At 60.5% G+C, this 24,342-nt stretch overlaps 3 protein-coding genes across 3 annotated transcripts; 1 reads left to right on the top strand and 2 right to left on the bottom strand.

Annotated features, from left to right (window-relative positions):
- Positions 1 to 1,262: 1,262 nt before the first annotated feature.
- VOLCADRAFT_98288 (uncharacterized protein) lies at positions 1,263 to 16,491 on the top strand (the record flags this gene model as incomplete). The annotated part of the gene is made up of 25 exons (XM_002957155.1): positions 1,263 to 1,414; positions 1,496 to 1,598; positions 1,825 to 1,978; positions 2,123 to 2,158; positions 2,493 to 2,622; positions 3,170 to 3,452; positions 3,780 to 3,977; positions 4,479 to 5,304; positions 5,489 to 5,499; positions 5,634 to 5,843; positions 6,352 to 6,600; positions 6,806 to 6,861; positions 7,422 to 7,497; positions 8,091 to 8,153; positions 8,535 to 8,606; positions 8,915 to 10,282; positions 10,475 to 10,935; positions 11,436 to 11,600; positions 12,078 to 12,189; positions 12,619 to 12,771; positions 13,766 to 13,921; positions 14,350 to 14,486; positions 15,124 to 15,239; positions 15,642 to 15,823; positions 16,024 to 16,491. The coding sequence occupies 25 exons, from the start codon at positions 1,263 to 1,265 to the stop codon at positions 16,489 to 16,491; spliced, it is 5,937 nt and encodes a 1,978-aa protein (XP_002957201.1).
- Positions 16,492 to 17,444: 953 nt separating this feature from the next.
- On the bottom strand, positions 17,445 to 22,264 carry VOLCADRAFT_107585 (uncharacterized protein; the record flags this gene model as incomplete). Its single annotated transcript, XM_002957198.1, has 9 exons — positions 22,180 to 22,264; positions 22,014 to 22,104; positions 21,844 to 21,878; positions 21,594 to 21,767; positions 19,903 to 21,077; positions 19,030 to 19,102; positions 18,265 to 18,612; positions 17,928 to 17,986; positions 17,445 to 17,510 (listed from the first exon to the last, which is right to left on the bottom strand). Exons 2-9 carry the CDS (start codon positions 22,025 to 22,027, stop codon positions 17,445 to 17,447), a joined length of 1,944 nt encoding a protein of 647 aa, XP_002957244.1. The 5' UTR covers positions 22,028 to 22,104; positions 22,180 to 22,264.
- Positions 22,265 to 22,327: 63 nt separating this feature from the next.
- VOLCADRAFT_121611 (uncharacterized protein) lies at positions 22,328 to 23,966 on the bottom strand. Its single transcript, XM_002957199.1, has 4 exons — positions 23,764 to 23,966; positions 23,575 to 23,691; positions 23,300 to 23,377; positions 22,328 to 23,003 (listed from the first exon to the last, which is right to left on the bottom strand). Exons 1-4 carry the CDS (start codon positions 23,872 to 23,874, stop codon positions 22,818 to 22,820), a joined length of 492 nt encoding a protein of 163 aa, XP_002957245.1. The 5' UTR covers positions 23,875 to 23,966; the 3' UTR covers positions 22,328 to 22,817.
- Positions 23,967 to 24,342: the final 376 nt, after the last annotated feature.

The following is a 24,342-nucleotide window of genomic DNA, read 5'->3' on the forward strand; positions in this document are numbered from 1 at the left end:
GGGCTGATTTGCTGATGTTGCGCTGCCTCCAGCTGCCTGACGCACTGCGCTGGCTCATCATACTGGGACGCGACCCGGGGCTCGTCCTAATAGCGCACTTGGGCGCGCTTTGGGGGTTTCAGTGCTCTCTGTGGCAAAGGGGCCCCTTACCAGGCAAGGCACGTTAATCATTTGGCGGGTTTTGTAACTGGTAGGAGCTGGGGTCGCGACATATCCGCTGCGGTGCCACCGGCTCATTTGGGGCACCTGACCCAGGGCGCTGCACATGCGTCACATGACTGGCACTCACTTCCGCTTTTACTGCTTTGGGTTTTGCTGCCGTCGTTGGCACGGCTGACATCAACGTAAGTCGTTTGTTATTTGTTGCGGATCGTCGATAGCGAGGGTGTGAGCGAGTTGGTGGTCCCCATGACCGCCCCCCGTTATGGGGCCGCGAAGGCCAGCAGGGTTGATAGACGACTGGTCCTTGTAACGAGCTGGGGCAAGGATTAGGTTTTATGCGGTGCAAAGAGTAAATCGCGGTAAGCAATGGCGATTTGAGTAGACATGTGTTTCCATACTGGGATAGGCTCAGGCTTACTGGCGATAAGGCGGAAGTCTTTAGGTCTTTGATTTTGTCATCATCCTGTCTGAGAAATTGGTTTGGTTGATTGAAGTTGGTGTGCGAGGCCAGCTGGTCGTCGGTAGGTAACAGGAGCGGCAACTAGGGATATGCTCTCGATGCGAACGCGCCCTCATGAAGGGGATTGGTCAGCGGTTCAGCCGAGGATTTGTGAGGTCTTGAAGTGGATCAGTTGTCCGTTTTGATGAACTGAGCTTGCGTGTACCTGGGGGCAATCAACAATGGAATAGTTCTTTAAATGTCTGCTGCAGGGCGGGGAGCTGCCATGGCCAGACAAGTATTGGGCTTGGAGGGATGGCGGTACATGCATGCATACAGGAAGTTCTACGCCAGGCGCGTTGTAACATATCAAGTGCAGTCGCGTTGAATCATCTCGCGGAGGGCACCTCCGATTCGCATTAGGCCTGTGCCCGCCAGGGTACCTTAATACCTATTGCGGCATTACAGCTCATAATGGGTCCCCAAGCCTTCCATCTTACATCACCTGGCTCCCATTGCACGGCAATCTAGCAGGCCAGGCTTCACCATGTAGGCGAGAGGTTCCAACGCCATAAGTCGATGGCCGTACAACAATAGCAGTAACCATTTATAACCCACGCTGTTTTGCAGCAGGCAATAACCTTAACCGAGATGAAGCTCCATGGCTCCTGAGAACCGATTGAAACGCCTGCTTTTGCTGGCCTTATTACTTGTATGCTGTCATGTCAAGCTTGCCCTAGCAACATGCAATGAAAACGAAAATTCCTGCACTGCTGAATTCCTCAAAAATGTGACGGCCACGTTCTCAGCAAGGTGGTCAAGCTGGAAGGAATACTTACTGCTTCGTTCTTCTTGACTGTTTCGTTCTTCCTGTTTCGTTCTCTGTATGCGCAGCAATATTACCATCCAAGACCTGTCTGCCATTAACAGTGCCCTTAACATGGCATATGAGAACTTCAGCGCTCGATGTCGGGGCAAGTCACAAACCTCATTGCGAGTGAGTGCTCCCTGCAAGAGTTCCGCTCCTGGGACGGAAACAAGCAATATATTCACGTTCGAAAACCCACCGGGTACTTCCTACCTCGCCTGGGGGGATTTCTGGTCGCCCGGTCGGTCACACTCCCGGAAAGCAGCTTGGCCAAGTCCTTTTTCCGGTCCCGCCTGCCTCCATTTCCCCTCCTATCATCCCTCTCCCGCGCCTCACACTTCCCTCTCAATGCCAGGCTGTCCGGCTGCTGACACCCACCTTGAGCGAGGGCGATCAGGCGCAGCAGCTGTCGCAGCGGTTCACGCGGACCACAGGCTACCGATTAGAATACACGATGCAGACGGCGGCAAGGATCACAGAGGAAGTGTTATTCCAGGCGCAAACAAATGGTGAGCCCTCTGGATGATGTGGGCAAGGACGAATAAATGAATGGGTCAGAATGGACCAGGCGAGCGCCCTCCGGGGGATCTAAGGGCCCCGGACCGCTGCGGTTATGGATCAACCGCCCAAGCCCCTCCCATGTGGGCTGGCAGGCAGAGATGCGGGCTACCAGGGCGGCAAGCGGGCGGGTCAGTATTAGTCGCCACATCCAGCACTGGAGCATCTGCCCTGGAGCATCTGCTGATGATGCTGTTGGTCCTTGCGGGGCGGTCACCCTGGCAGTGCAGAGTGCCGCTTATCTCAAACACCCCGTCCTTAAGGCCTCACACCGCTGTCGCCGGTCCTGCTGGCCTCGCGCAGCCCTCTGCTCCTCACCATCGTCTGTCATACGCCTCATCGAAAACAGCGCAACCCCGGTCCCCTAACCGCAGTAACCACAAAGCCCGCCCACCCTGCCACCCTCCCGCGACCCTCCGCCCGTCGTGATCCCGGCTGGCGCATGACCTACGGGCTTTCCGCCAGTTTCCCTGTACGACGCTTGGGTACTTGACATACCCTCGAGCGCGGCGGTGTTACAGGCGGGTGCTGTGGCTTCCCTGGAGGAGCTGGCGGCCGCGGCTCAGGACCAGCTGCTGGACAGCGACGTGCACCCGTGAGGGCGTGGGAGTGGGGGGACGAGGGGGGAACTGGTGGCGGAACTTGAACCGGAGCAGAAACTGGAATTTGGGAGGGGGAAGAGGGGAGAACGAAAAGGAAAAGGAGAGGACTGGAACTGGAGGAACTGGAAAGAAAGAAGCAAATGGAGGCTTCGTGGTCGGGGGAAAAAGGTTGGGACTTTTGCGGGGTTGTGAAGTCAGGGAAGGCAAGGTGTTGGGGGACGGAATAGGGTAGGTGGCGGACGCTGTGGGTCCCGCTGGGAGCGCGTGCTGGGGTTTCGCTGGCCCTGCGGTGAACTGTAACTGTGCGATTATTACAGTACCAGAGCGTGCGGATGTAGTGACGCGTGTTGCGGTGACCGGTTAGCGGGATGGAGGGGTGGGGGGAGAGATGAGGACGTTTGAATTCGTGTCCTTAGCGTGGGGTAGCAAGGAGCGGCAGCGCCAGCGTCTCCCATCCCACACGCACCCGGGCACCAACCCCCGACCTTCCAGTCCCATTCCCTCCTTTTCCTTATCCCCGCCTCGCGGCAACTGCGGCAGCTTTTTGCACAAGTACGGCGCCATGTACGGCAAGCGCCGGACCGCCGTCGTATTGAGCAGCATTGTGCCGTTGCTGTACTGGCGGCGGGACCTGCTTGCCGCCGTCAACCTGACGGCGCCGCCGGCCACGTGGGAGGAGCTGCTGGAGGTGGCGGCAGTGCTCAACGGCACTGATTTGAACGGGGATGGCCGTCCGGACGCGGCGCTGTGCTGGCAGCTACAGGGGTGCGGGGAGTCGGGCATGGTGCTGGGTAACATCCTGGCGTCGATGACCCAGTACCAGGTAGAGCGGGGGAGGGAGGGAGGGAAGGAGGGAGGAAGGGAGGGAACGAGGCGGAGGAGGAGGGCCGCTCGTGGTTTTGGGTGGTAAACTTGGCGCGTTAGCGGGTTAGCGGGTTTCCTGCCCCTACCCATCTCGCCATTTTTCCCCTCCTCGGGTTTTCTCCCACCCGCCAGCCCGGCAGCCCGCGGAATGGGTTTCGCGTGCCTTTCCTGAAGCTCATTTCCACGCGTGTGTGTTCTCTGGATTCCCCCCGCAGTTGGTGCTTTGGACGTTAGCAGTTGATCCTTTGTGTTTTGCTTTTGGCTCTGTCTCCCCCTTCTCTATTAGGGCTCTACCAGTGGCTGGCTGTTCGAGCCCGAGGACATGACCCTTCTGGCCGCAGGGGCCCCCCTGCTGAGAGCCCTGGACCTGCTCCGAAACCTCACTCGGCTGGAGGCGCGGGGCTCCAAGGGGTGCGCCTTCCTGCACACCGCCTTCTTCAACGGAACTTGCGCATTCACAATTAAGACGGCGCAGCAGTTCAAGGTGCATGGTGGGAAATAGGGGCCAATGGGGGAAGGTAGGAGGGCGAGTAGGGAATAGGGCGGAATAGGATTTTAGGGGGCCCCTCGGGGGGGCCTCGGGGGGGGGGAGGGGCGAGGCAGGAGGTCCACGATAAAGACCACACACACACACACACACACACAGACACCCGGTGCTGTGTAAGCCCCGGTTACCCCCCTCGGCCCCTCTTGTGCTGAACGGCGCGGTGAGAGCGATGTGCTCTTTCGGACACACGAAGACGTGTGCTACAAGACCGATGATACCTCCTTTCCCCCTCTCCCCGATCTCCCGCTTTCTGATCCACGTCCCATGTCCCGTGTCCCATGTCGGGCTGTTGGGCGCGGTTGGGCCTTAGGGCCTGAGTCCTCTAGCGAGACCTCTAAAGTGAGGGGGGTTCCTTCTCCTGAAAAAACTAAACCTTTCCCCCTTCCCGCCCCACACACTCCCACCCCACACCATCTCCCCGTCCCCCTCTCACATCAGACGGCGCAGCTCCGTTACCCCCACCTGCACGGCCTGGTGGGGGTGGCCCCCCTGCCTGGATCCAGCTGGGTGTGGGACCGGGCGGCAGGGAGCTGGATGTCGTGTGGCGCCGAAACCACTACAACCGCCTCCACCTCACGCGCCTGCCCCTACGCCACACTGGAAACGCCGCTCGCGGTAACCGCCAACCGAACCGTGACGGCAACGGTGAAGGCTGCGCGTGCTGCGAGAGCGGTACTTTCAACCAGCCAGTCGACAGGGTTGTCCTCCCGTCCCGGTCCTAGCTCCGGTCCCACTTTCACTGGTCCCACCACCACCACCACCACCACCACCACGCAAACCGAGATCGTACCTGTCCCGAGCTCCAGCGGCACTCGCAGTGCCAGGAGTGGAAATAGCGCTAATGGGAGCGGCGGCAGTGGCTTGAGGAGGGACAGGAGGAGGAGGATGGCGACGTCGACGGCGGCTGCACCGCCACCGTCGACGCCACTGCGTGCCGCGGAAGGCTGCGCCGGAGGCGGCGGCAGCGGCTGCACCACCTCCACCACCGCCACCGCCACCACCGCCGTTGCTTCTATCCGCATATGGGTGAACCGGGCTCCGTTGTGTGGCATGACGGCGCTGCTGGGCAGTGTGGATGTGCGCACTCCGCCCGACTACGCGGCTGCGGCCTTTTCCTTCTTCGCCCTGCTCACCTCGCCCAACATGTCCTGGGCGCTGCTGGGCACGGAGACGTTCGTAGGGCCCTTCCGTCAGCAGCACCTGGACCCGGCCAACACGGCCCGCTGGCTAGCCATGAACTACAGCGAGAAGGACCTCAACGTAGGTGCGCGTGTACGTATGTACGTATGTACGTGCACGTGTAAGAGTGAGAGAGAGAGAGAGAGGGGAAGTACGTCTGGGTGGTCCCGCACCCGCACCCGCACCCGCACTTTGCACGGTACCGTCCTGTCCCCCTTGGCCCCAGGGAACCCCCTGAACCCCTCTTCTCCCATCTCCATACTCCGTAGTTGCTTTGGAGGTCCGTACCTTTGTCCCTTTGGGTTCTTATTTCCCCTTTCCTCCCCCCCCCGGTCCTCGTTCGTGGTTCGTCTTTCTTTCCCCCCTCCTCTTCATCCGCTTCCCTACCCATGTATGTCCCTCTCCGCCGCGCAGCCCTTCCTGGAGTCCACCCGGCTAGCCCTGGAACACCCCAACGCGGCTCTGCCGCTGCGGCTACCCGGGGCGACTGCCGTACGCGACGTGCTGTACTGGGCCAGTCAGCAGGTACTGACTGACCCCTCCAGTTCGTTGGAGGCAGTGGTTTCGGAGACACAGAGCAGGATGAAGGTGGCACTGGAGAGTGTAGGGCTGTTGCCTGGGGAGGTGAGGACGGGCGAAGGCGACGGGGGTTACGCGGGGGGGGGGGGGGGATGGTGGCAGTGTGGGCTGGGATGCGAGTGATGGTCGTACTGGTGGGAGTGGCGTGCTTGGGAGGAAAGTGGTCGTGTGTGTGTGTGTGTATGGGGGGAAGTGTGTGAGTGGGTTTGTCGGTGCGGGAGTGTGCGTGTGTCGGGGACGGAAGTGCGTGTGTGTGTGTGTATTTGTGAAGTTGTGGAAATGGAGGGGTATGCAGCAGGCAGGAGTATGCCGCGTTCATCCCGGAAACAGACCCTCAACGCCGCCGTCACCATCTCGCCTGCCGGTCCGCGCTGCCACCCCACGCATCACCCAATCCTTATTCGTACAGTCCGCATTCATGAATAACGTACATGTGGTCACATCCGGTAACGCTCACTGCGTGTTCAACAGTTAGCGATATGTTCCCCCTCTCGCTATAACACGTGACATTACATTCTCGGCCGTTATGGTCGGTTGGTCGGTCGCAACGCAGATTCAGCGGGCTTACTGGGAGACGATTGGCTACAAGGGGCCGGATCCGCCGCCGTACAGCGCCCAGTCCTGGTTCGCGGCGCGCGCTGCACGGGTCGGTGTGGGCCTGGCGGTTGCAGTGGCGGGGGGGGCGCTGCTGGTGCTGGCGGGGGTGCTGTGGCACCGCCGCCGCCAGTCCCGGCGCCGTCGGACGTTGTTCGGGCGGGCAATGGCTCCTGGGGCCTCTCCGGCCACCTCGCTGGTGGTGACGGTGAGTAACCGACTTACTAAACACTTGGGGGGTTGGGGCCGTTGGTTGCGTCATTGCTTCGGGGGCCCTCTCCGGCGGTTGGTGCCTTGGGCAGTTGCCTCTTTGGCTTTCGCGCCAAGCCGTGTGTTTCCGCCGGTCCGGCGGTCTCCTAACCCCCCCCGCCCCTCCCCCGCCCCGCCCCTCCCCGTGCCCCCCCCCCCCGCAGGACATTGTGGACTCCACCCGTCTGTGGGAGACCGTGTCACCCGCGGCAATGACGAGGTAGGGAGAAGTAATAGGAGTTATGTAGAACATGTAGTTATATGTAATATATATATATATATGTATATATGTATGTATGTGTGTGTTTCTAATATGTCTTGTCATATCGTTTTGTCTGCCACTGGGGGGCGAAGTGTCAACTTTGCCGTGTGGGTGTTAGGGGCGTTGTGGTGGTGAACCAGGAGGGGGGGAAGAGGAGGGACAGGGGGGAGGGAGCGGCCGGGTACATGACGGGAAAGGGTTGTCCGCCCGCACAAGGGATTGAACCTTGGATCTAGGTTGGAAAACCTCCCTCAGCTCTAACCCACAAGTCTATTGTCTACAGGGGGATGGCAAGTCATGGCCAGTACGCAGGATCTCCTTGGCAGGCACATATCCTGTTGCGTACGGTACCTCCACGGCCCCAGAATAGTTACACATGTATCACTCCACCACCACCACCACACACACACCATACACACACCCACACACACCATACACACACCCGCACCCACACACCCACACACACCACACACACCCGCACCCACACACCCGCACCCATACACCCGCATGTTGCTCAGGGCGGTTCAACTGCACCACGAGACGCTCCGGTCGCTGCTGCAGCTGCACAACGGATACGAGTCGGCCACGGAGGGGGTGAGTCCGTCTGGTTGGGGAGGAGGGGAAGGGAGAGGGGGGGAAGGGGAGGGCGGCGGGGAGCAGGAGGGGGAGGAGGGGAGGTTTCGGTCCGGCGCAGCCGCCGCTGCGGTGCGGTGCGGTGCGGTGCGTTGCAGGATTGTTCAGTTTCCTTGGGGGGAGGGGTTGTTCGTCAAGTCCCCACCATGAACCTCCGTGAGCAGTAACCCGCTTTTTAATGTGGACCGGCGCCGTTTCCCACTCTCTCACTTTCGCCAACACCTCCCTGACCCCCCCCCCTCGGTGACCCTTTGATTTTCTGGATATGGTCCCCCTCCCCCATGACTTCATTCGCCAGTGGTTCGTCATGGCTACCCCCCATGGCTACTTTTCCAATTCATCATTGGCCAGTGGCTTAAAATTTTATTCTTCCTGTAGCAGTATCTGTCTAATCGTGGAGACTATCCGCCTACCTTTTGTGTCTGCATCAATCGTCAGTGGTCGTGTTACCCCCCTCTTACGACGCAATCTCCTCCGCCATTTCCTCTCTAATCGGCCGGCTAGTGACCCTCCTCCCCCCCTCCCCCTTTGCATCCCCCGGATTGCCCCTGCAGGATGCCTTCATCCTGTCCTTCTACTCGGCAGCGGACGCAGTGGCCTTCGCTCTGCGAGCGCAGGTGGGGGAGGAGCTGGAGGAGGGGGTTGGGAGATGAAGGGGGGTTTCGTACGGTGTACGGTGTACGGCCAGTTGGCGGCTGCTGCGGCGGTGGAATAAAGTCAGTGAGGTCTGCTGCCTTAACGAACTGTCGTAACGGCAAAGGGGGGGTCTATCCACCCTCGACGCAGCTGCACCGGCCTTTACCCTTTCCCCTTCGGCCCGGCCCGGCCCGGCGCGTGGCGTGGCGTGGCGTGTGTCGCCGCTGTGGGGCAGTTCGTGTTTGCGCTGCGGCGCGGGGGCCGGGGGCAGGGGGGTTCTCGTCGGGGTCCGGGTTGATGGTATTTGTTTGCACCCACCATCTAATCATCTGCATTCTTTCACTTTTCCGTTGTGGCTGCAGGCGGCCTTGCTGTACCAGCCCTGGCCTGAGGAGCTCTTCCAGCATGCGCCGTGCAAGCCGCAATACGCGGTGGTGAGAAACGGGGTTGAGAAAAGGGGGAGTAGGGCCACGGAAGTTAAAGGTGTAAAATCCGTCATTTTACACCTTTTTAACTTCCTTGGCGGAAGGGGAACACCTCCCATGATGGGCATGAGAGATATCTATCCGTGACACTGCCCGAGGCGTGGGTGCCCGGTTTGGGTTTCGGTGCGGGCAGAGCGGAAAAGGTTCCCGCGCTACAGAACCGGCCATCCAGGACCTCCCAATCGCAATCGCAACTCCGAACGTGGCCGTATGTGTAACAATTCCGTACCTTTGTTTACTTTCATTGTCGTACACAGTGCCAGGTGCCAGGCGGGGCGCCGGATCGAACCCGCGCCGGCATCCCCCGACTGCCTTTCGGGACGCACCACGGGGGGCTGCCGGGACTTGGGTCGCAGCAGGCAGCGGCTGCATTGGCGGCCGAGGATGGAAATTTCTCCGCGGGCGGTGGCAGCGGCTGCGGTGGTGTCGGTGGCGTCGCCGCTGCCGCCGCCGCCACCGCCCCCGGCGGCGGAAGCCTCGAGGAGCACCTCAGCAGCGGTTGGTTAGCCGTTAGTAACTCCCAACTGCCATTAAGCAGCACCAAGCTCAAGATGGTAACCTCAGCTCTGTCGCTGCCGCTGAAGCGACGGCTTCGGGCGCCGTACGACGGCGGCGTCGACGCCGCCTCTGCCTCCATCGCTGGCCTGTCGGTGACATTTGCAAGCAACACGCCAGCCCAACAGATTGCGACCGCGTCACCTCAATCGGTGTTCAAGCCCATGCCGTCGGCGCCACCGCTGCCGCTACAGTCACGCGACGGCTTCGCGTCACAATCGCTATCGCAGCTGCTGTTGAATGGCTCCATATCGGTGCGATCCGGCGGCCACGGCGGCGGCGGCGGTGGCAGTGACGCCGCCGGCGGCGAAGGAAGCGCAGGCCGCAGCGGTGGCGGCTCCAGCCGAAACCTCCACAGTCTCCGTGCAACTGCAGCGCCGCCGCAGCGACACGGTGACTCACACAAGCTTGGGCAGCTGAGATTGGGGATGTCGCGCATCCGCAATACCAGCGCCAGCGCTGTGCCGTACACAGCACCGGGGACCGCGAGAGGACTATCCTCAAAACTGTTGCACTGCAACAACGAGTCGGAAAACGGCGGCGTGTTGGAAAGCCGACGAGACGCAGCTAGGTCGACTGCGGCGGCGGCGGCGGCTGCCGCCGCTGCCGCAGTCGAGAGGGTGGCGTCTGACCCGCTCCGTCGCGGCGGCGGCGGCAGCGGTGGCGGTGGCGGTAGTACCGTGGGGGCTGCGGATGATGTACGTGGTGTTTGGCGCGCTGCTAGCGCCCCGATACCCGTCGCCACACCTACGGCTGAGATCCACATCAGCCGCTCGGGCAGTCTGCGAGAAGCCGTAGCTGCAGGGGCGAGAGACGGCGATGAGGCTTTGGTGACGGCGGTAGAAATCGCTGTAGCGGCGTCGGCGTCGTCGGCGGCGGAGGTTAGGGAGGATGTCGTTGGCGATGCGGGAGTCTTCTCCACGGCGGAGTCAGGAGCCGCCACGGCGCAGGCCGACTCGGCAGGTGCTGCAGGCTCAACCGGCAACAGCGACGCCTTGACGGCTGCCACGTTCACTGGGCACTGGCTCTCGCTGGGCCCGCCGGCGGCGGGGTCGGCGATGAAATCGCCCGTGGGGTCCGCCGCCGCCACAACGTCGCCGCGGCCAGCGACGTCACTGCCGCTGCCCCGGCTTTCGCCACGGGCGGTGGCCGCCGCCGCCGCCGCCGCCACTGCCACCACCGCCGATCACTACGACATCGTTGGCGCCGATGTGGACGTGGATGTGGATGGTTTGCTCGCCATCCGCGACAACGATATCCAGGGGATGCCCGGCGTGGAGTCAGATCCGGAACCAGATCGAGTTGGAGATCCGGACTCGGAGTATAATCCGAGATTGCATCCCGGCCCGGAGCGAAGACCGGCTCGACGGACCCGCGGGTCACGGGTCCGCCGGACACGCCCGTTGACCAACCAGAATCTGACGCCCATACGGCTCATTTCGGAGGGGAAACTGCCGGCGCCAGTGGTCACGACCGCCGCGCCGCGGGCGCCAATGGGGGGTTTCAGCGTCTGTGGCGGCGGAGGCTGCAGCGGCGGCTTCCCCACTGCCGATGGCGGCGGCCTCACCGCCCCGGGGTCGGCCGCCGCTGTCTCCGGCATCATCAGCACTAGCGGTGCGCTGAGCGCCTCGCTTGGCCTGATACCGTACCGCCGTACTTCCATGCCGAGCCACTTTGCGGCGCTGATGGGCGGCGGGGCTACCGGGGGGAGCTCCGGCCCGGAGTGAGTCGGGAGGGCGGGGCAGGGCCACCTTGCACTCTCATACAGACATGTCACATACACATACACATACACATACACATACACATACACACACTCTCTTTCGTACTCATACTCGCGCATTTTCCGTACACGGCCCCTGTGAACCCGGTTTCCGTGTGCGCGCCTCATGCCGCCTCTATCCCACTGCCTCCGCTACCCAACTACCCCTACTGTAAGCTACAGCACTACGTCACCACGCGCCCACTACAGCCACAGGGAAGCTGCCCCGCCCCCACCCCCCGGCCCCACCTTCACAGTGAGCTACCCCGCTCCCCCGATAAACCAGAACCCAGCCCCTTACCCCTTACCCCCCCTTCGGAGATGGGTATCGCTTCGACCACGTCGCCATTTGTTCATCAGCATCTGCACGTGACTCCAACCCCACGCGGTTCTGTCCCACACCATTTCCCTTTCGCGTCCCGCACCGCCTCTCCGCACCTGCCCTGCACCTCACCACACAGGCACCCGAACAGCGGCAGTGGACACGGTGCCAGATCAGGCAATGGTGGTGGCGGTGTGATCCGCAGCTTGCCGCTGGGCGCCTACTACCGGCAGATGTTCCGGGCCTGTCAGCCGGGGGCCCCGGGAGCAGTGCTGGTGGCGGGGGGCCTGTCCGTCAGAATGGGGTGAGGGGGGCTGGTGGGGGTCGGGGTGGGGGTGATCAAGATGGGAGTGGAGGCGAAGGGGTGGGAGGCGAAGGGGAGGCGAACGGAGGCGGCGGTCAGGGCAGTCCACAACCCCCGCACCGCATCCATCCCCCTTGTGTGCCTTCGTGGGGGGCCGTCTGAGCCCCCTTGCAAACCGAGCATCACCATCACCACCACCACCACAGCCACCACCACAGCCACCATCACCACCAGAACCGCTTCTCCCCAGCAGACCCGTCCTGGTCACCGGTATACTGGCCGGCCTTAACCTACCGCCGTCAGAGCCCCTTTTTATAAGGCTCCTTTGTTTCCCCTCCGGGCCGTATCCCAAGCCTGGTGGGAGTTCCGATCTCGGTACTCGCACCGACACTCTATACGGCCTGCAGCTGCCTGAGGCTCCGAAACCGCATCATGTGACCAGGGGTGTGGACTGTGTGGGCTGCCACCCACCTGCAGGGTGCATTCGGGAGTGGCTAGCACGCAGGTGTCGTACAACCGTGTGGCGGGTCGTACACAGTACAGCGGTGCGGCGCTGGAGGCCGCCAAGGCAGTGTGCGACGCGGCGCAGGTTGGCTGGGGCTGGGAGGGGGCGTGTCGAGCGTGGGCTATGTGCTGGTACATATGTATGCGTGTATATGCCGTATTTGAAACATGTTTACGTCTTACATGTCATATGAGGTATTTCTCCAGTCGCTTTCCAAGCCCCTCTGTTTTAGGGCGAGGTTCTAGAAGTACGAGCAGTCGCGTCCTTCTTGGAACGTGTACGGCAGTTTGGTGCTTTGCTTGCGTTCCCGAAAATTACTTCAATAGACCAACAAGATATTTCATGGGAAATATATCTAGCGTATACATGGATTGTACTTTTGACTATAACTAAACTTGGAAAAGCTGAATTAAATTTTGGGAAAGATCTCGGCAGTTAGCTTCAGTGCACTTCCCTGCTTACGACCCCCCCCCTTCATCAACCCCCCCGCCGCCTTTCTACCCACCCCCCCAGGGCGGTATGGTGTTGCTCGGCAGCTCGGCCTTCGAGCAGCTGGCTCTGGCTCGGGGTGCAGGAGCTTCCGGCGGCCGAGAGCCCCCCGCTGTCGTACTGCACATGGGCAGCCACGTCATCAAGGCTGAAACGCAGCCTCAGGAGCTGTATATGGTGAGGGCTGTCCGTGTCTGGAGGGCTGGCGGGCTGTTGATATTTATATGAGGAAAGGCCCCCAAGGCGTGTTCCTCGCATTAGGAGCCCAAGTTGGGGATGTGCGTGGTGGTGGAGATGGCGGTGGTTGTGGTTGTGGTGGTGGTGGAGATGGCGGTGGTTGTGGTTGTGGTGGTTGTGGAGATGGCGGTGGTTGTGGTGGTTGTGGTGGTAGTGGGGGCGAGGAGTATTGATGCGCTGGTGGGGGCTCCCCCTCTCCTGGTCGTCAGCTTTACCCGCTCGTGGTTAGTCGTCCCCTCTCCCTCCCTGCCTACTTCTTCTACACTCTTTCCTTGGCAGCAGCTTCACGCGTTCGTGGTTCGTCTTTCCCCTCCCTCCCTCCCTGCCTTTTGGCCCGCTGGTCTCTTCCGTCATTTATAACCTCACTTTCAGGCCTGCAGTTGCCTCCTCACGCCGTCCTTCTCCACTCCGTCCCACCCCTACACATACATACATACGAGGCAGGCGGCTGGCAGAGGTTAAGGCCTGACTTCTGCTCCCAGCCGACCCGGGTTCAAATCCGCCTGCCGGCTCCTCGGGTGTTTGAGGAGTGTTGAATTGGGAGGTGGCCCCCCATCATATGGACGATGTAGGACGTGATAAAATCAACTTGCGAACTAACCAGGAACTAAGTTGATGTGCCGTTGATCCGCTAGATTTGGTTGGATGCTGGTGGTGAGTTGCCGAACCCAACGAATACATTCTGAAGTCGGATGGGGTGACGGATTAGGGTGCCCCTCTAGCAGGGGAGAGCAGGGACTGCCCCGGGAAAGGGGGCCGCTGGCGAAGTTAACCACCCTGTAACAACATACATACGAAAACACTCCGGCAGGTGGTGTTTGGGACGTGGCCGTATTTCACTGGCTTTTGCACCCTGTAATCCCCCCTTCCCCTTCCCCATCTCCCCCCTCCCCATCCTCCTCCTCCCCTTCTTCCCCATCCCTCCCCTTTCCAGGCCCAGAGTCGCGAGCTGCTACCCCGCCTGGCCTTCCTGGGTCCGGTGCGCAGTGCCGACCAGCTGGATCCAGGCGCTCTGGAGGCGCCTCTGGGGGAGGTGTCCATGGGCACTGTGGTGGTGGTGGGACTGCCCACCCTCATGGCATCGAACAAGGTGGGAGGTGGTGAGGGGGTGGTGAGGGGCTAGGAGCTGAGGGAAGAGGAAAGACTGCAGGGGGTGACCGGAGGCGGGCGGGAGGTGGGGAGGTGGGTGGGCACGTACCCGGCTGGTTTGATGGGCTGGTGGCACGATCAACGACTGGAGGGCGTAGTGCGCTTCCTTCCTCCCTCCTCCCTCCGGGCTCTACAGCAGTTGCGGTACTCTGGCCGCCAGCAATTGACCCACTTGGCTTCTTCGTGCATCGTCATCATCGTCACATTTAAAGCCCGTTCTGGTTTACTGGGCTGTGTTGGGTTCGCGCCTGGGTCCGACTTATTGTTTGCTGTTCGACACATACACCCTTCGCTTGCCGCCGCGCCTTGTGGCCTCTCTTGCTGCTGCTGGTGGTGCGGCTGCTGCTGCCCCTCGCTCCCCCTCCGCAGGAGATGGCTGAGGAGGCTCTGGTCACATTCCGTCGTGTCGTTGTTGAGGTGGCCATGAGGCGCCTGGGGGGGCACCTTGTGGAGGAGGGACAGGGCAGGGTGATGGCGGTGTTTGGACACCCGTTCGACGCGATCAGGTGACTGACTGCTGGCAGGGGTGGCGGCCCCAACGTGGGGTTCTGGTCCGTTCGGCCGACTTAGGGACAGGCCGCGGGCAGCCGGGGGCGCCTGGACTTGTAGTGTGGCGGGTCTAGGTGGCACTGGAGGGAGGTGGGAGAGGTGGAAGGGGGGGAGGCCTGGGAGCGGAAGAGCGGTTCAGTGCTACTGGGCTACCCGGGGCCGGTCCGGTGCCTCTCACCCGGGTTTGAGGACTGATCTCCCGTGGCGGTGCCTTGGAGGGGGGGCGCCCAACCTGGGCCTCGGCAGTCAGGGCGCCGTGTAGTGACCCACCGAACCGCCCCTCTGGCGATGCATGCGCGCTTCCCCTCCACCACCCAAAACCTTGAGGCGTCCTCTTACTTCTCCGCAGTTGTGCCGTGTTCCGCCCGAGTCGGCGCTTTCCTCCGTTTACCCTCCTTTCCCTCCCTCCCCGTACCTCCCTCCCTTCCTCCCTACAGAAACCAAGTCACTAAGGGTCAGTACATAAATACTGGTTATCCTACATTATTGGTCTTATCCGTCTGTGGTATTTCCTTTTCGTCGATCGTCTGCGCTTCGTCGTAACCATCTTCCTTCCCCCCTCCCCGTATCTCCCCCCTTCCCTCCCGCCCCAAGGTGGGCTGCCGCCTGTGAGGCCCTCCTGAAGGAGGCGGACTGGAGTGAGGCCCTGCTGAGTCACGAGCTGGCGGAGGAGGTGCAGGGACCCGTGCTGCTGGACTCACATGTAGACGGTGCGGAGGGGGCGGGGCGGGGGGTTGGGAAGGGAGGTGGCCGGGTCGGGCGGCCAAAGTTGGTCGCATACCTTTCATGGGCCGCCGTCATCCGCTGCGCTCCCGGGGGACGCTCCTAGCTCCAAAAGCCCTGAGACCGTTGTCGTGACATGCGCGACCGTGTGTCACCCACCGCTGTCTTTGGCCCCAACGTCCCGAGTCAAAGCATCCCGCGGCCGTACTGCAGCTACACCTTCGTAAGCAACCACCTCCCTCGGTAACCACACCACAGCGTTTCAGTGCATCTTCTAAACAATCCTTTGTGCTGTTTTCAACTCTTTTTCTCTCTTCCCACCCCCCTTCCTGCGCCTTGTTTTACCGCTCCCTTTCCCTCGTTCCCCCTCTCCGGCTTCCCTTCCGCAGCCCCGGTGTTGATGGGTGACGGGGAGCTGTCCCGCATGCTGTTCCGCGGACTGCGGATCAAGGGGGCGGTGGACTGCGCCCGGGTGAAGGCGGAGCTGGTGCCCGCCACGGGGAGACTCAGCTACCGGGGGGCTCTGGCGCACAACGTGCAGAGAATTGCGGCCTACGTGTCCACAGGCCAGGTGGGCTGGGGTGGTGGTTGAACGACCCGCGGGCAGCGTGTGTGTGCGTGTGCGTGTGTGTGCAAAATCTATCTACTAATGGTATTCCCGTTACGTTGAGTGACCCCTGGGTGACGTCCGTGTGTTTCCTGACGGCCAGGTCCACCTAGGCGGTATGTCGTGTACATACAAAATTCGTCCTGGGACTCGCTCTCTGGCAGGTGGTGTGCACTCGGCGCGCGTGGCGGGGCTACGAGTCCGCGCTGGACTTGGCGGCGCAGGTGGCGGGAGTGGCGGACGTGGTGGGCGCCTGTCTGGGCCTCCACTCCATCCGGGGCATCGGTGACAAAGTGGAGCTCTGGAGCATTCGACTGGAGGACCTCACGTACGAGGCCTCGTACCACCAGGGCATGCGGCTGGGCACTAGCGAAGAGGGCGAAGGGGAAGCTAGCATCGATGGCGGCGGTGGCGGCGGTGGCGGGAGGCGGAGGCTGCTGCTTCCGTCGCCGCTGCCGGTGACGGCGGCGGCGACGGTGGAGCTGGCGTCGCCGCTGGTGGCGGCGGGGGCTTCGGTGGGTGGTGATAATGTGGGAAGTCGGCTTGGGGCGAGTTTGGCTGACACGATGGCGGCTCAGGCTGAGGTTTGGAAGGTTACTGGGGAGGAGCTCCGCAACATGCTGAGCGAATGAAGTGAAGGGGTAGGTGGTGGAGATGCAGGGCGCAGGCGCGGAAGATGGTATGGAGGGGGTGAGGGGTGGGGTTCGGAGAATCGATGCGTTTTTAATGGGATGCATTTAACGAGGGCATTTACTGGTTTGATGATTCCTTCCCCATTCATTGGTATGCTGAAGGTTGGGCATCTTTGGAATTAATATTAGCTTATAATGTGATTCCAGCGTTTAGGTATTTCGTTGCAAATTTACTTCATTCATTCTTGGTTCAAAACGAGTCAAAAGAACGAATATAACGACTGCAATCAGTCGTTTCTGCGGCAACTGGTGTCTAAGGGGTTGCTGCGGACCTTGCGGAGTTGCGTTACGGCCCTGCATAGCCTTAGGTTGGCGGCGCCTTTCAGTTTTCGAGTTCGCATGCTTTGGGGGTTTGTTGCCAGCAGCACACGCGGCAGTCCTGTGTTAAGAAGGCATGAAGTACGGGACACAAGTGCATTAGCTGCACGAGGTGCAAGTGTACTCGTCAGGAAGACCTGCCATTTAAGCCATATGACGGCCTATTCTGCATTTTACAAAACCACATCATATCTCAGGGCCCGGCTAAGCAATACTGTTACACAAGATGTCTTCTATCTGCCAAATGACCTCGTCATTACCTCCACGCAATAATTGCGAGGGGAATAGAAACTGCAGCTGAGAGCGGAAAATGTTGCTGACTGTCGCGCCGCGGGCTGCGTGGCTAGCACGGGCTGCGCTAGCAGGCAGACAAGTGGGCCCGTCCCTGGAGTCTTTAGAGGCGAATCACAAACCTGATTGCCCTGGAGCCGTTACGAAACCCCACCATACATCAAGCACACCCTTGGCACCATCGCCCAAGTTACTCAATCGATGGAACCCTCCTCCCTCTTTCTGGCCGGTGCGCCCGTTGTGCTCTACTCTGCATTGACAGCCGCCCTCTCGTAAGCCGCAAGTCAAGCAGAGCTGAGCAGTTCGGGCGCCTTGAGGATCGGGGTAGTGGTAACGTCCAGTAATAGCGCCTGCAGGGAGACCCGAAGAAGAAAGCGCACGAGACTCGATACAATGTTTTGGATTAGCAAAAAAAACGCACGCGACAGGTACCTGGATTGCGACGTTCACCCAACCCCCCACCCCCACTTGATCCATCGCCCATGCTTCATGCACACCTATAGCCAACGTGGCAGGTCTGTCTCCGTGCACATGCACAGAATCAACTCGGGCATACGGTCGCTACCTGGGGGAAGGGGTGGACAGGACTCACCCAAGGATAGCCTGCATAGCACCCCAGGAGTGTCCCCAAGAGGCTTTTGCCCCCAAATGGAAGTAGTGAGTGAACCCCACTAATCTGCTGCTGGCCGCACACGCCCGCACCCTTTCTCTTTCCTCCTTCCCGATTGACCTTCCACCGGTACTGCGATTCCCTCGCATGGCCCCACCTCGTAAACCTCCAAGCCGGGCCCCGTTGCCGTGTCATGTCGGGCCATGTTGCGTAGCTCTGCACCACAGCGGGGTACCAACACATCACTTCAGGGCCCTCTTTACGGCAGCTGCAGTCCGCGCGTTAACTCCCCTCCCGCGCTCCCGTCAGCGGAGCGCAGAGCCGCGGTTACCGCGGCAGCTCCGCTGCCATTGCCGCCGGTAACACCCCGTCCGCCATCGTAACCGCTGAAGCCACCCCGTCCGAATCCAACCAGACGTCCCCAGACAAGTGCCGGCGTGGCGCCACCGCTGTGGGCTGCGGTGACGGCAGAGGAGCCACCTTGATCCCCACACCCGCTGGCGGCGAGATCAGCACTGCCGGCGACATGTTCGGCAACCCTTCCGCAGCCTGATCCGGTTCCAACGGCAATGACGGCGGCGTTGGTAACAGCCTTGGCAGTCCTGATGACGATGGCAAGCGCTCCGGAGGCGGCTCCGAAACCGCTGTTGACAGTTGCCGCAGCACTCGTCGCGGCCGCGCGACCGTTGAACCGCCGCTGCGGACCTCGCCGGCCTCCGCCAGCACCACCGACACGGAGTTCCCGGCAAGTTGCTGTTGCTCCCGGTACTGTTGCCGCTGCGACAGCCGTGGGAAGCGGCGCTGCTGCTGCTGTCGCTGCCGAAGCTTCACCTGTGGGACGCCTGCGGGGAGAAACATAATATACCCTAAGAAAAGGAGAACAACTGCCGACGTCCAAGAAAGGGGGAGGACCGTTGGACAGTATTGCGAAGCAGACGGTTGACAGGAAAGGCCCCCAACAAACTCGGCCGCATGGAGGGGGACGGCAAAGCAGCGTTGTGAGCCTTCGAGGGGTAGACCAAGCAAATCCGGTCCAAGCACGGTTCCTAAAAGTCGAGCGCATCGGTCCATCCCCAAGTCGTCGCCCGCCCCCACCACAACACCCAGCCACACACCCCCGCGCACAGCGGACTCCTCGCTTCGCAACCTCTCCTTTTCTCCGCCTGTCCACGTCCAGGTCCAGAACCAGAAATCTCACCAACGCACTCACGCACACAGACGTTCCAGAGTTCCCCACCACCAGCACGTTCCTGCCCTACCGTGTGTCAGCTTATCCCGGGCAGTGGTGAAGCCCCGGATACGATGGGTGCCTCGCCAGGGATTGTCCGCGCCCTGCAGTAGGCGGCGCGGCAAACAAACAAGTGGAGTGAGTTGAAGCATGGGAAGCAGCTTACTGGGCCATGATATGCCCCATGGCCCCTGGCTGCCATCTCCACCCCGTGTACTGCCGACCTCGTGGTGCTCTGTTGCTCTCCTTGCCCAGCCCACTGCCCCCACGACCCGCACACAGCCTCTCTCTGTACCCGGCCCCCACACAACACTCTCAAAGAATTGCCAAGGACAAGGAAAAGCAATTGCATTACAGCTGTGTACGACACTCCAAGGGGTGCCAGGAGCTAACACGCACCTAAGAAACCACGTAAGCAAGTCAATCGAACTTTAGGCAGGGGGATCAATAATATTGCATTATCAGGGCATATAATAATGCGACAGGAATGCCATCCCAAGACCAGGACTTTCACTTGTAGGTTCTGTCGGCTGACACAGCTTGCCCATCAACGACCGCTGCCTTTACGTCAATGCACTGATCAACCAGGTTCAGCTGCGGGCTTTCCTTCGTTCGCTAGTGCTTTTGCTGCCAACTGCTGGTCTTTCAGTTTTCCGCTGCACCGGCAATGCACGCCCGCATCCCCATCAAGACGCCAGCTCCCTGGCCACTTACCCTGGCTCCTACAGCTGCATGTTCCAACCTCCCAAGTCAACTTAACCATCCTCTCAGCTCCCTTGGGGATTCATACCGGACGGGCTGCCACGCACGGACGACTAACCACCTATCGACGTCCATGGATCCCATACGCCCCCAAAAAACCCACAACCCCTTTCCCGGCGCCCTCGTCCGCCGCCGTACCCACCATCAGCTTGATCTTGAACTGCAGCCACCGCGAGAACTCTGGGAACCGCGCCGCGAAGTCCTCCTGCCGACACTCAACCGCGTCCATCAGGTGCATCCGGCACTCCTGGCTCGATTCCGCCAGGTATAACAGTCTCGCCCAAGCCAGCGGCAGCGCCGCCACCAGCGCACCCACCAGGCTTGGTGGCAGCCGCCGCAGCGCCGAATGATAGTAGGCATTGCTCAGCATCAGCCGTCGCAGCCAGCGGCACCGGCCATGAACCTCTTCTGGGGGCAGTGTCAGCAGCCGCGGCCGCGACAAACACATGCGTAGCTTGTCACGCCGACAGAGCCGCCAAACGGACAGAGCCCGGCAACAACGACTAAGGGCCGCCAGCGAACGGCGCAGGACGCCGGGCTGACGTACTACAATGGCGGCCACCGCAGCTGGATGCTGCGCACAGTCCATCAGCTGCTGCAGCAACGCCATCTTGGCAGCCACAGTCGAGGGCCGCTGCAGCAGCAACCCAGGTTCCCGGCGCAGCGCCGCTGACAGCCGCTCTGGCCCCAGGAGCACCTTCAGCTCGGCGTGATGGCGAGCTAGGGCCGCGGTGCTGAAGGTAAGCAGCCGCGGGGCCATACGGAGTGCTGCGCGGAGCACCGGCGCTGAGGCTGCTGACCCTCCGCTGGACGTCCCCACCGTACCCGAGCCCGAGCTCGGGCCCTGCAGCAGCTCCCGGAGGCCCTCCAGCTTGGCTGCCAGGGATGCGGGAGCGTGAGTGGCGAGCTGCGGCCACTCGACCACAAGCGCCGCAGCCTGTGCGCGCGGCATTGCCGTCGCGGCGGTGAGCGATGCGATGCAGGTCGGCACGCGGTGCGACGGCAGCACCAGCAGCAGCGGCGCCACGGTGCAGGCAGCGCGGGTGGGTTCCTCACCACCCAGCACGATGCACAGGCGGTCCCAGGTGTCACGCAGCGCGGAGGGCGGCACCAACAGCAACCCCGTCACGATACGACACAGCATCAGACAAGCCGTATCGTCCAGCTGCAGCAGGCCGCACAGGGTAGACAAGCGCTGCTGCAAAACTGACATGTCCAAGCCAGCGAGTGCCGGGGTCTGCTCACGAAGGCGTTCCAGGGTCAGTGGCTTTCTGCGCGCGGTGGCGTCAGCGGCGGCAGCAGAATTCCGTGCTGCAGCTGCGCCACCAGCGGTGCTCGGAGATGACAAAGAAGTCGGATGAGGACCGCGTGTTGCTGCGACGTGTTTTCGCGTGTACGCGGGTTTAGGTGATACCCCCCTGGTGGCATCATGAGCAGCGGCGTTGTACACCCTAGCGCCATCCGTACTTGCGGTGCTGCCATCTGACGTGCCGTCGGGACTCCCGCCGCCGCTGCTGCCGCCAGTTAGTGTACTCCCATTAGTCGAATAACGACTGTGCCGGTGGCTAACTCTACGACTAGGGGGCCCCGGATGCCTGCGGAGATGCATGCTATTTACTGCTGCGGTTTTGTCTTCTGCAAATCTACTCCTGCTCACGCTAGCAGAACCACTACAGCTACGAAAACTACTGCTCCTGATGCCGCTCATACTGATACCAGTGCTGCAGCAGCTGGAGGAGGCCTCCCCAGTGCGATCCGCAGGCGGTCGCGTGTGCGTGAGGGCTGGGGCCGAGCTGACATTTAGGACGCGGGGTGGCGCAGCATGCAACCCACTGCCGTCCCCTGAAGCAATAGGCTCCGTTCCGGCTTCGCCAGCGCAGCTGGCAAGCGCTCCCGAGTCGCTATGGCTCAATGCCCAGGACATGGCGTGCAGGGTGGCAACGGCAGTGCCACCCCCGCTTTCATCACACGGTCCCGCGGCGTCGACTGGCAACTCGGACTGCGATGCTGTCGTGTGGACAAGCAAGGCAATCGGACACTGAGAGATGAAACGGACAGGCTGCGTCATGAATAATACACTTACCGCTTGATGCATGCCCATGCGGAGCGCAAGACCGGCTGTGGGAATAGGAGTTGCCATCATCGTCCGGTAGCAGAGTGCCGACCGTCGGCAAGCCTGGTGAACACTTGTACGTGACTGATAATGAAATAATAAGGGAAAGGGCAGGCAAGCGATCGCAGTCTCAGACCTACCTCCGGGCGCACATGACGGGGCAGCAAGGCTCGTCGCCTGAGCCTGCTTTGTGCCGGGCCGTAATCCTTGTGCTACATATGGACACCAGACCTGTAGCAACACGCAAGAAGATCAGCTTCTGCGCCCGTGCAAGCGCGGAATGGCGATTGGCAAACCGGTGAGCACCTGATGTGCGTGCGAAGCTGATTGCTTAATTCCAGTTCGGGCCGGAGATTGATTGCAGAGGCCCCAGTTCATACTGGGACTTGCGTAGGCCCTTAAAAAGAATGAATGGTATCCTGCAGCGAAACCAGGTAATCTTACACTATTCCCTAATACCTTCTAGGGTTACATAGGAGATATGGCAAACGCCAAGACAAAACGTATCCTGCCCTTCGGCCGACTTGCCAAGATCAAAAAGTGTCGTACTGTCTTGCTTGCTATCTGTCCAAGTCAGGCCCTAAGCCCAAAGAGCCTAAATGATGTTGTAATGTATGAGCACAAAATCAGTACAAATCTGTCAGTATTGATCAGACATAGACATGCATACCAAAAAATACACCCATGTCTGAATGGGGTCCAAACACGCAACAACTGTAAAACTGGAGTCCTCCATTAGTCTAAGCACACCCATGCACATCGCATTCCAGGATACCTTATAAATGGGAATCGTAAACGGCCCGTGGGTCTCGGTCACGACGCCAACCAACGACCTAGCAACGACGTATTTGTGGACCTGAACAGCGGCGTATCGCACTTAATCATATTCACATCGCCACGCCGCGACGGACGCATCCCGATGACCCGTGCTATCCCAATACGTGTCAGTCCAGGGCGGGTTGCCCGTTATCCTCGCTCCCTGACTGTCCCGAATCTTGCCCATCTCCACCCGCAGCAGCTTCCCCCACCAATCCCTTCTTTTGCTTCTTCTGCTCTTTCTTCTTCTGCCGCTTTAGGCGCTTCTTGGCGGTGCGGTCTTCCGCTATCTTATTGAGCTCCTCGATCTTGAGCTGCGGGGCATGAGCGCAATTCCCAGGGGAGTACTAAACGGCTTCCACAAACGAAAAGACTTCTTTATGAGTGAAAAATGCGGCACCATCGACAATTGTTTCGGACACATCTTCAAAGCAGACGTGCAGTCGCTGGGCAGTTTGCGCTAGAAAGACCAGGACAATCAAAAGCGGCCCTGCAGGGGCCCTACGCCAGTAGCATGCGTCCTGGCATGTGCGATGGGTGCATTCACGCACCTTTTCGGCAACACGTCGCTGCGTCCAAGAAACGCACCCGCGTTAACAGGCTCCCTTACCTTGAACTCCGCTTCCTGCTGCTTCTTTTCCCAGTCCGCTTCCATCTTCCGTACTCGGTCTTGCTCCGCCCGCCGTACCTGCGCGACATTTCCTTCGCGATTATAGAAAACCAGGAGCGCTTGGTGCTTCTGGGGTTTTGCTAAGTGAAGGATGTCCCCCCCTATCCCATTTCAGCGTAGTCACCTTTTGAGACACGCAAGCGCATGGATTATTTGGCAGCAGCCAATGCTTCAATCATTACAACCCGACATCCCCCCTCTTTCCCCTCATTTACAATACGGTACTGGTGAAAATCGCCACTGCCAGCTCCCGCGCTACTACTTGAGACGTTGTACACCTTGGTGGGCATTGTCTCCTGTATGTGCTTAAGTTTTGCCTCTAGATCTTGTGCCTGGGTTGCAAAACAACATGGTTTTCCTCGAGCGCGGAGTTCTCAGGCAAGCCAATAGCAAGTACGACCCACTGTCTTAATTCTTTCCGCGTAATCGGCCTGAGAAACTGGGGCACTCCCGAGGAGAGTAATTGCTTGGCTGTTATCCTCTCCCTGTTTGGAGAAAGGGACAATTTCACCCATTGTTTTCTTATTTCTGGAAAAGCTCAGGACCAGCTAAATCAAATCACTCGAGCAAAGCAAACTCTTGTTGGAAAAAGCTAGGCACATTTCTTATACAATGGGTAGATTACTATGGGCATCAAAAACCAAGACAGAGGAGTGAAGTATTGTCGTACGCTTTCCACAGTGTGGGTTCCAAAGCATGGATTGTCGGGACATTTGAACCATTGAAGCTCCGCTGAGCGGTTAACTAGAGCGCAGTTATGCCGCTGCCATATTCAGCAAGCTAAAAGTGCCTTCTCGTTGCATGCTCGTTAGTAACGCATTAAGGAGCCAGCTGCCGTCGTAACAATCAGAATACATGAAACTCATCACTTCAACGCTGCACCAACGCGGTTGAAACAATAAGTGAGACAGCTTGCGTGAGGCGATTGAGGTGAGACACCATGCGTAGCGGCGCGGTTCAGGTCCCAGCGCCTCACGTTCGAG

This window comes from Volvox carteri (assembly GCF_000143455.1).
Source record: "Volvox carteri f. nagariensis unplaced genomic scaffold VOLCAscaffold_70, whole genome shotgun sequence".
In the NCBI taxonomy this organism is placed as follows: Eukaryota; Viridiplantae; Chlorophyta; class Chlorophyceae; order Chlamydomonadales; family Volvocaceae; genus Volvox; species Volvox carteri.